The 11385-nt window shown below is 38.7% G+C and overlaps 1 protein-coding gene across 2 annotated transcripts in view; it reads right to left on the bottom strand.

Annotated features, from left to right (window-relative positions):
- Window positions 1-1446: 1446 nt before the first annotated feature.
- The window catches only part of LOC130143102 (uncharacterized), a 50845-nt gene continuing 40906 nt past the window's right edge, over window positions 1447-11385 (bottom strand). Inside the window, exons 9-13 of one of the 2 annotated variants that reach the window (XM_056325729.1) lie at window positions 9670-9827; window positions 8363-8405; window positions 4813-4999; window positions 2793-2928; window positions 1447-2096 (exon numbers count right to left, since the gene is read on the bottom strand). In XM_056325729.1, the coding sequence (XP_056181704.1) occupies window positions 1967-2096; window positions 2793-2928; window positions 4813-4999; window positions 8363-8405; window positions 9670-9827 (654 nt within the window). In that variant the 3' untranslated portion in view covers window positions 1447-1966. The remainder of the gene's footprint in view (window positions 2097-2792; window positions 2929-4812; window positions 5000-8362; window positions 8406-9669; window positions 9828-11385) is intronic. The other variant, XM_056325730.1, reaches the window with a different exon arrangement.

Below are 11385 nucleotides of genomic sequence, written 5' to 3'. Positions count from 1 at the left end.
CTATACAAAGCATATTCGGGATTGGGAGCCTGTTTTCGGAAAATTGTTTGCACTGTTTAACTAACCATTTTATTTTTTAATTAAATCACTCAAATCACTGTAGCAAACCATTTGAACTGTTTAACAGCTTTCTTTAAAATACTACTGCTTCAAGCATCTGAAGCTAATGAATCAGTCTCCTAAAAAAGACATTTGTAGTGGTTGGGGGAGTGCCACTTGCTTTTTAGCTTTTTAAGGCATTGCAATTGGTATTTTCAAGGCTAATAGTAAGAGCAAGCAAGTATTTGAGGTTCTGGTGTGTTCAAATGATCTTGAGGTCTAAGGACCTCGACAAGAAGACCCAGTATCACAGGCTTCATAATAAAATCTTACAAACTGCCATTTTTTTTTTTTGTCTTTATTAGGTGCGTATCCTTTTCCTTTCTGTACTTTGCTGTAACATTACATTGTAAATTTTGTAGGATGAGATATTTAGTCAGCCCATGGCTTCAATAAATAAATGGAACTAACCTTTGTTATTTTACTTGAATTAGTTTTTTGGGAAGCTTGGAAACTGAATACCCAGAATTATTAATGGGAGGAATTATTTTGATGTTAGAGAATAATGTCAAACACTATGTATATGACTAGTTGTAATAACCACAGATGTCTAACCCTGTGTCCTGGTTTCAGCTGGAATGGAGTTAATTTTCTTCTTAGTAGCTAGTGCAGTGCTGTGCTTTGGCTCTGATGTCAGAACAATGTTGGTAGGACACTGATGGTTTTAGTTGTTGCTGGGTGATGTTTATACTAAATCAAGGACTTTTCGGTTCCCTGGGCCCTGCCAGTGAGAGGGCTGGGGGGGCACAGAAAATTGGGAGGGGACACAGCCAGGACAGGTGACCCAAGCTAGCCAAAGAGGTATTCCATACCATATGACATCATGCTGAGTATATAAACTGGGGGAAGAAGAAGGAAGGGTGGGACATTTGGCATTATGGCATTTGTCTTCCTGAGTAACTGTTATGTGTGACAGAGCCCTGCTTTGCTGGGGATGGCTGAGCACCTGCCTGCCCATGGGGAGTGGTGAATGAATTCCTTGTTTTGCTGTGCTTGCGTGCACGGCTTTTGCTTTACCTGTTAAATTGTTCTTATATCAACCCTTGAGTTTTACATTCCTTTCCAATCATTCTTCCCATCCCTCTGGGTGAGGGGGAGTGAGCAAGTGGCTGTGTGGGGCTGGGTTGCTGGCCAGGGTTAAACCATGACACCCTGGTATCCCTCATGAAGATTTATGATGCTGTGTCTCACTGCTAACTTTGGACAAAACAGTGTCTTTCGTTCTTGAATTGTTCTTTCTCCACAAATGTGCTGTGTTGTGATGGTAGATGGCTAAACCAAGAACACAATAAAATTAAATTTTCTATTAAGATAGAACATAAAAGAACAATGGTATTTATCCATATCATACAGATTTATTCCATTCTCCCAGACATGATGTAATGGTATGTAGCTGTAACTTTTCAGTCAGCTCAGCCTGTTCCAACCTTAAGCCCTGCACAATCTACAAACTTAAAGACAAACCCAAATATGAAACTTCTGGATGGAAAAGCAGAAGTCTATGCAAAGGGTACATTTGGAAAAAAAAAAAAAAGTGCAGATATAAAACATAAAACATCAGGGAGTACAAGATATATGTTGAAATACAGTGCTTTCTTTTTTGTCTGCATCAAATGTTGATGTCAGTTCACTGCTACAAAGCAGACTTTATGTATGCATGGTCTGAGTTGAAGTAGAAACACAAAATAATGACAGCCACAAAGAAGGTAATATTGCTTTATATTTCTTTACTAATGCTTACAGTGTGAACACATAGCAATGCTAAAGATTAGCTGCTGCTAGAGCATCATTTGAGATCAATCATAAGACATATAAAGGAATTTTTAATCAAAAACAGAAATGGAGGGAAATAAAATGAGCTGTCTTCTTACATCCTTGTTTCCTCCAATGGTCTGTTCATGAAATCTTGGATTGCCTGGTGTAGAGGTAACCACTTATTAATTGAAGCTTTCAAAGCTGTAATCCACCTAGAATAAATGAAAGAACAACAACCATCCCTGATCAAGTGTTATTCATGTGTTTTTATATTCTGTGAAACACACCTTTCATAAATGGTGTTTGTACAGCTCTGTTACTATGTATGCTGGTAGTAAGTGGAGAGACACAGGAGATGGAGGAGTTGACTTTAAGAATAATATACCCTAAGACCAATTTCCAACATATCAAAAAGATTTTCCCTTTGTTCATTACATTAAAACCCAAATCATGTAATTAGTAGGCTTTAGATGAACTCCCACTGACAGCCATGGAGTTTGGCTGGATTTTGATGTGGGAATTCACCTTCAGAATGTGATTTCATAAGCCAATTTTCTTTTTTAATTCTAATGGTCATTGTTGGAAGTAAATAATTCTTTGGAATAAGGAGGTTATACTTTCCATTATCTCTAATGAGAAGTATAATAGCTTTTCTGTTTAGTGTAATCACCCACACGTCATTGTGAAAGATACCTTATCCAGGTTTCTTTCTGAACCTCCACACACCAGCTTTGCTGTAGTTCCAGCACTGACAATAGCAGAACTGATGATCACAGTGCTAGCATGTTATACTGCAGTTTAACTAAAGCTACAATTACAGGGACATTTGGGGGAACAAGTGAAACAGAATTAAAAGTTGTCACTAGATCTTCCCAAGCTACAGTGTTCCCACTTTCCTAAAGTCTGGCAAATAAACTGGAAAAGAAAGTTTGGTTTACCTTTTGTTTTCATTCACATTCTCTGCACATAAGTAGAAAGTTTTAAATTCTTCAGATGGAGGTTTGAGTTCAATTACAGATCTCTTGGAGCCCAAAGACTGTTCACTCACAATATAACCCTGCAGGTAAAGGCCACCTGGACAAAATAAAATAGCATGCATCATGTGTATTGCAGATACCATTTATGAAATCACTGCCAATCTCAAGCATACCAACAATTCTTGCAAGTTGGATTTTCAGATGCCTTGTGTTGGATGTTTCAACAGAGTTGTACAGAAATTACCTGTAAAATATTTAAAAATGTGAAAGTTCAGGGGTTTTTTTTCTGAAAATTGATTTGAAAATAGTGTAAAATATGCTTCCTGTCCAGCAAATGACCAGCAGTATAGTTTTATTTACCTTTTCATTAAATAAGAAGTGGCAAAATATTTTTTCTAGCTTTTGATGTTCTTTTCCTTCCTTTAAAAACTAAACGGATATAGATTTCAACATGAAAAAAATTCTAGCGTCAGCATTGGTTTCACTTGCTGCCATCAGTAGCTGGAATGTCATGGCAGGCCACACTGGCCAGCTGTGATAGAAAGACATTAGACAGAATTTGGTCTTCAGGACCAAATTTTCATATCAGCTGGCAGGTTTTTTGATTGTCTCCCCCTTTCTCCACACCTCAACCCCCACCCACCCCGACCTCACTTGGCTGCAACAATACATATGTTCACTTTATACATGGTGATGAGCCAAAAAGACTGTGGAGCTGATTAACTGCAGCTTCCTCTTACTGTCTGCAGGGTATGTATTTTTTTGGGTCTCACATTTAGTGACAACAGCATCAAATTCATGCTATAGCATTGAGAATTATATAAGAGGGTGAGAATCTGTAGTGAAATTGGAAAAAACAATAGTTGCAATAACGAGAGAGGAAACACTACTGTATACAAGACTTCATATGTGGTAGGAAATTTAAACACCAAAGTGACATATTTAGCAGTAGAGGCATAGGCTTGGGTGTCATGAGCATATAATACTTAATTTTTGCCTTTCTGCTAACATATTGCTTAGCTCTGGGCAAGTCTTAGCTTCAGTTTCATGTAGAGAGGAAATCAGTGGTCATTTCATATGTATAGCCTTTAGCAGATGAAAAGTGCTATGTAAATGGTATGGACTATAAAGTGTAACACCTCTTGCATGATCATGAGACAAACAGCATTAACCCTAAGATAACAGTTTTCCCTTTTGATCTGAGAGCTGGCTTGTAAGTGAAAGTACAAACAGCATTTCATTTCTGATTCTTCTGACTGCCAGCTTCCTTAGCACAGGGAGAGTGCATTCACATGTCCTGACCCATCCCCTCTCCTTGGGCCACCAGTTATTTTTAAAATACTGACTTTCACAGAGCTATGTTTGCAGGCTCTCCTCAGTGCCTGAAACTTGGATCCTCTACTTGCAATTGGTCCTGGTAGCCTCACATTGCTGCTCTCAGAGAGTAGCCAGACACTCTCTTCTGGCATGGGGAGAGCTGCTAGATGACCATGGCTACACCCTCCGGAGCATCAGCCTCTGCTGGAGTGGGGAAGTTCTGCCTGTTGATGGATGATGTGAAAACCTGTTAGTGGCAGAGAAACCAGTCTGAGTTTATGATGTCCCTCCCTGCAAGGATGCTCGCCATCATGCAGGAGCTTTCAGCACACTGCCATCAGTGGGACTGTCTCAAGCCACTGTGAAGTGCTTTGGAGGGGTGGACCTTGTCGCTGATTCTTACTCCTGAGATAATGTGCACAGATCCTGACTAGCGCCATTCCAGAAAGAAAAAATCATACTGTGTGAGGAAGAGGAAAGAAGACGGAGGGGAATGAGATAGCTGTTTTATGAAAAGAGGCTGAGTCTGGTCTTCCTTCACTTGCTTTGACAGATACAGAGTGAGTTTGCTGATAAGAAACTCTCATTAATGGTAAAAGTTCTATTTGGAAACTGCAGTGAAACATTTCTGCTTTAACAATCAAAATCCAGCAGCTGCCCCTACCTTGGGCAGGTGTAGACCGGAGAGTGGCATAAAAGTACAAACAGCCATCCTTCAGAATGCAGTAGTGCTGAATCCAGATGTCTTTGCTTCTGTCCAGCTGGTGGAGAAGCCCCAGACATTCTGGGTTTTTGATAGCCAAGGGCGGAAGTGTAGTGTTATGCAGTGTTACATCTACCCACACATGGTTCTGTAAAGCAAGCATATAATGAAAAGTTCTGGTAAGAAATTAAGGAGAACTTGCTGGTATGAAAAGACACAAGCTGTAGTCCCCTACTAGGAAATTAGCTTTTGTTGCAAAAATAATTTGAAAAGTTGTGCTGATTTTGTCTGGGATAGAGTTAATTTTCTTCACAGTAACCAGTATAGGGCTATGTTTTGGATTTGTGCTGGGAACAGTGTTGATGATACAGAGATGTTTTTGTTATTGCTGAGCAGTGTTTTACACAGTCAAGGCCTTTTCTGCCCCTCACACCACCCCAGCGGTAAGTGGTCTGGGGCTGCACAAGAAGCTGGGAGGAGACACGGCCAGGACAGCTGACCCCAACTGACCAAAGGGATATTCCATAGCATATGATATCATGCTCAGCGTATAAAGCTGGGGGAAGAAGAAGGAAGAGGGGCACATTTGGAGTTACAGTGTTTGTCTTCCCAGGTATCCGTTATCTGTATCAGATGGCTGAACACCTGCCTGCCCATGGGAAGCGGTGAATGAATTCCTTGTTTTGCTTTGCTTGCGTGCACGGCTTTTGCTTTACCTATTAAACTGTCTTTATCTCAGCCCACAAGTTTTCTCACTTTTACTCTTCTGAGTCTCTCCCCCATCCCACTGTGGGGGAGTGAGCAAGCAGCTGTGTGGGGCTTAGTTGCTGGCCAGGGTTAAACTATGATAAAAGTCAACGCTGAACTTGAAATTAGAAAAACATATTTGATGGCAAATGACCAACTTCTACTTTCTTCTTACAATAATAACTTGTCTTTTCTGCATCTATTTTGGGTTTCAGTACAAGTTTTTCTGGTAGAAACAGGATTACTTCAAAGCTGTATGAAAAAGCTTTCTTTAAAAAATTGTCTTGCTGAATGCCTGACTTCAGCAGCCTTTACTGTGTGTATTCTGCAAGACAGGGTTCACTGTCTGCTCTCCAGGTTCCAGAGAAAATGTGGTGGTGTCTGAAGTCAGAACACAGTACTCAAACTTGGAAGGAAGCACCATGACACAGAATTTTTACAGATGCTTTCCCATTCCTTTCTGGAAAGCAGAGTCTTTTTCATTACTAAAATTATCCTATTGGAACTTACAAGTGAAGAAAAAGCTCAACCCATGAAACACTTTCATTGTATAGAGTATTTGTAAGATAAGAGAATCCAAGCAGAAATCCAGGAAAAAGTACACTGTTGTTTAATAAGAACAAGTTGTCTAATGTAACATTTCTTCTTCTCTTCTGTATCTGAGAGTTGTGAGGTACTCAGCTCCTCCTAGTGTTTGTTACTTGTCTACAATATATATTTCAAACCCTGCATCAACCAGTGTCATTGTCATTGTCATTCCACAGGGGATTTCTTTTGCATTTATTTATGATATTTCTTTAGTATCCTTGACAAGGCTATGACAGAAAAAAGACCTGGCACATTATACCTAGCTGTATTCTTTGTTATGAATGGGAAATCTGCTGAGACTTACTGCAGGGAAGTGCAGAGGAGGATATTTCAGTAATTCTAGATGTACTCATAAAATGGTTATCCTTGTAGATTCATTAAGACAACATTGTGTCAGTATGTTGGTCTGTTAATTCACTGTGTTGTGAGCCATATTGTAACACACTGCCTATTGCAAAACAGTATAGCAAACAAAAAAAAAAAAGGAAAATATGAGCTTTTTCTGTTCAACTGAACTGATAGTTCAGTTAAAAGAAAGGAACAGGTATAGTGTTCATTAAAAGCACAAGTTAAGCAATGAAAGCAACATTTTAAATCAAACATTTCCTCTGAAAAGATACTGTTTGCTCAAAAACAGAACTAAAAAAGATAAAGCAGTCAAAACCAAGATGCAGTAGCACAGAAAGTAGCCAACTTATTAATGGGTGCATGCATGAGATATAACATTGGAACTTTTTATCCAACAAGTTATTTTTGTGTGTTACAGTAAAGAATTACTTTTTTGACGTGTTTCTTTTTGCATATATGTGCCTTTATCCTCCTATTTGGCTTAGGATATTTTTTGTTTCTTTTTGCTTGGGCACACACTTTAAATTGTTTGATTTATTTTTGCGGTTTTCAAGTATGTGGATTCCTTTGTATTACTTTAAGAAACACTGCCAGGTAGAATATACTTGGAAACAAATTTGGTTTTGCACTTGCAATCTCATCTGAAAGCTGAAGCCAAAAGAAATATATGTTTTGATCAATTTTAATTTGGTGGAAGAGTTTGGTAAAAATTAAAGCAACAATAAATACCTCCTTTCACTGTTGGAAACCCATCTGTACACTTGTGTGCCCTGAGTTGAGAGAAGGAGGAAGATAAATGTGTTTTTCTTTTTTTCCAATGCATTAATACAGGTTATAATTTGTACCTTGCAATTTTCTCATTTTTTTAATTGACGATTTTATTTCATCTGCAAAAAAAAAAGGCAGACGTTGATACTTACTCTGCATTTGAGCTGCACATTCTTTCTGCTAAAAACCAAGCTGGTTCAGTAGCTAAAACTTTTTAATAAGTATTTCACAGATCAACAGCACATTTTTACAAAGGTGGTCTTCCTGTAGGAGGAAAGAATAAGAATTGTGGGGCCAGGGAAGGGCAGGCTAAAGTGGCTTTGCCTCCTATGTTTTCAGCCCTGGAAGTACTGAAATTAGCTTTGCAGTTCCCAGTTCAGGGCTCAGCCAGGGACTGTTCATACAAAACTGGGCTGAGCAAGGCCTGTCTGTAGCAGCTCGAGATCAGTTTGTGGCTATGTTTCTTACAGCCATAGGTGCTAGCAGAGAGCACAGCTGTATGAAAAGATAGATAAGTCACAGTTCATCTGCTAACTTATCTCTTTCTTCATCTCTGAAAATACAGGAAAGAAGAACGCAGCAGCACCCCTCCGCCTTCCTAATACTCTGTCAGAAAAAGCAGGTAGCTTGCAACCAAGGCAGACTTGCAGGGAATCCTCAAGAAGACATTGTCCTCCTCTCCCTTTACTCCAAACAGTATTACCTGTTGGTAATTACTATTTGGTAGACAAAATGTGGTTTGGGGAGTTGTCTCTCCCTTCCTCCCTTCCAACACCCTCATTTTAGGTTATGGTTCTGAACCAGCTTAAAGCTGCTGACGTTCGGAGAGGAAGCACTCTGATGTATTCCAACATATGGCCGCAGAGCTTATTTGCTGAGTCACCATAATGTTTGTATATGGCTTTTAGACTGGAGCTGATTCATGTCCCAGTAGCCCAGAACAAAACTATGAAGCTTCCACGTTGCTGTCTGCACCTGACCATGTACAAATACATCTACTGTCTCTCAGGCTTCTGCACAATCTGGTATGCACGTGCTTCTAATATAAATAAAGGATTACCTGATGGACAGGATGCACTGCTTTATCCATAGCCTCCAGCCACCTGTAATATGACAGAAAAATGAGGATAGCTTAGTTTCGTAGACCAGAATAAATGTGCTTCACTGCCTCTTTTAACTCATGCTGACATAGACAGCATTTAAAATGATGTGCAATTTTCAGGACATATTCAAGGCTTCAAGGTAGAAAAGTGGTGGATTAATTCTAAATAAACATTGCTAACTCTCAGAGGAATAAGTCTCAAAGCTTGCTGTGTAACACATTGTAATAATTTCAGGCAATACTACAGACAAGGGATTCTACATATTTTGAATTTTGTTCAACATGTCAGGCTAAATGATCACTCTTCACGTGTCTTTCTTATAACGCAGATAAGGAATTTTTGGGAAACATAAAGAATCCTGAAATTGGAAACTACAGAATAAAGCAAGCTGTTTGTTAGCAATGTTATTCTTTTTGCACTGTGAATGGTATAGAATATGGAAGTGGAAAATACTCTGATACTACAATGGTGGGTGTTATATTAAGTAGAAAGATGTTATAAAAAGATTGGTGGATGAATACCAGTTATCATCCTACTTCATAGCCTTATGTTTTTAATAATTCACAATAAAACAAAGAGGAAAATAAGATTAGCTTTCAGTACATTCTGAAATTAAAGCCTTACAAGTTTGTTACTTGTCTTTTGGGTAATTTTAGTCTCTTTGTTTTGTCATCTATAGTCTTTGGGAAATGCAAAAAGTATATTTTTTAAGTCTAACTATTATTCAAACCCAAACTCACTGCCTCTTACCAGAACCAATATGCTTTTGTGGTGCACTTGCATTTTAAAGTACTAAAATGATAATATGACAGAATGACAGAAAAGGAAATGGAAGATAAGATTGTATTTATTGCTAGCACTGTCCTGGTTGGGTAGAACAGAAATAATTCATGTGAAATGACTGATAAGCAACTTTACATCCACAGGAAGATTTACACTTCCATTTGATATAACAGTGGGGGAGAAGGCATGAGAATATAGGTGAAGATTTTTTTCTGGAGGTATATCAGAATTTCAGGGGGATCTTGAACAAAGAACAAACATTAAAGACTTTATGAAAAAAGAGTGTCATCAAAAAAACTGTGAAGCTGAAAAACAGGTTTTGAAACTTTTGCAAATGAAAACTAGAATCAGCATCTTCCTATAAGTAGCTGACAGATTTTTTACTTTTTTTTCCTGCTGATCAAAGCAAGTATGTAAACACCCTCCAAAAATTCCGACTCCCTCTAACCAAACTGACACTGTAAAATGAAAGATCACTTACCTCTTCATTTCTTGGTTGGAAGTTGCACAGAAGTAGAAAATCCTGTTTCCACTTTGAGGTATGCATTTAAACGCAAATGGTTTACCCAGGCTGGTGTCAACACCAATTTCCGCTCCTTCCAGCTTTGTCACTTCCAGGGGTCTGCACTTCCCTTCATCCTGCAATTAGAAAGAAAGGGTGCCAAAGTTCAGAACTAATATGAAACCGATTCCTGTGAGATGGGGATAATCTCAGGGACTATTCAAAGTTGTAGAAATTAGTGACATGCTCTTACGCTTTTGAACCATCATATGGTTTTAATGATCAGCAGCCCCAGAGAATACAGTGCAGTCACAAAAGACAAACTAGTCAAACACAAACACCCTCTAAATTTGCATCTCTGTTTATCTCTCTTAATTGTTTTTTGCTCATCAGAAGTCATACATGCATGCGGAAACCTCACTAGGTATTTGTAAATATTCCAACTTTTTAGGCTGCAGCTGAGTGAGAGTGGGAAGCATGCATCTCTTCACTAAGCAATGCTGCTTGCAGTCTGGGTTTATGCTGAAAACCTCAACTTACATGTGCAGATAGAGGGAACAAAGGTTTAAGTTCAGAAAATAGTGAGCATAGTCTGAAAGGCTGTATTTCAGTTCCTTTGCAAAGTTGCCCTAAATATCGTTATGTTCATAACCCTTCCCATTCACTTCAGACAGCTTTCAATGGTAAGCATTTCAAAACCCCTTTGTCTGTTCCTGATTGAGTTAAAGCTCTTTGAGACTGAAGGGCATTGTCAGCGTCTTTCTCTGTGGTTAGTTGCAAGAAGCCATTAAGCTTCTTAATGTAAGTAGGTAGGCGAAGCAGTTCCTCCCGCTACTTTCCCAGCTCAGCTCCCCCCAGGTACATGTCTCAACTTAAAAAAAAAAGTGCACACATCTGGATAGTGAACTCCAGCTGTGTTTTAATCAATATTCTTAGACCCTTGGCTTTGAAGAGCTGTGACTGGAGCTCTAACAGTTGCATCAGATTTGGCAGCAATAAAATGGAAAACATGAGTTAATGCTGGGACATATGAGGAGCTTTACTGTCATTTGCAAAAGTCACAGATGGTAGAATCTCACAGAATAAAATCAGTTGGTTATTGGGAGTTAATTAAATGTTGTCAGTAGGAGCTGAATTGCAAATGCCCCATGTAATTTTTTTATTAGCCTGAAAATAAATATACATATTCTTCCACAAACAAAATATGCACCTGTGGGTATTAGATAGTTAAATACTTGCTTATATTCTCATTGGCACATGTAATTATCCCTTTGTTATACATGAATTTTCTGTAGGAACAAAATAACCCATAATATTGAAAAAGTGTAAATAAACATTCATGAATGTATTTCCTACATTCTGCTTTTTTCTTCTTCTTTGTTCGTTTGTTTGTTTTTATTTGCAACCCTGAAGTCAGTACAGAAGATGAAGGGAATCCTGAAAGTCATCAGTGCTATGTGACCTACTTTGCTTATAACGCCTTCAGACACAAAACTACATTGCAAAGACAGCATAACCAAAATATGTGTTTAGGACCCAAATTCCATTCCTAGTGTAAAGAATAATGAGCTCTAGGTTGATGAAGTGTTATTCAGCAGGATTCTGTCCATGGTCTGGGTTCTGCTGACTGTCTTAGCCTGAAGGTGACAGTCACTGCAGACACTGAAATGGCTGTGTGACCACGATTATTGCACA

This window comes from Falco biarmicus, chromosome Z, assembly GCF_023638135.1.
Source record: "Falco biarmicus isolate bFalBia1 chromosome Z, bFalBia1.pri, whole genome shotgun sequence".
NCBI classification, from domain to species: Eukaryota; Metazoa; Chordata; class Aves; order Falconiformes; family Falconidae; genus Falco; species Falco biarmicus.
This window is presented reverse-complemented; position numbering and strand designations above follow the sequence as displayed.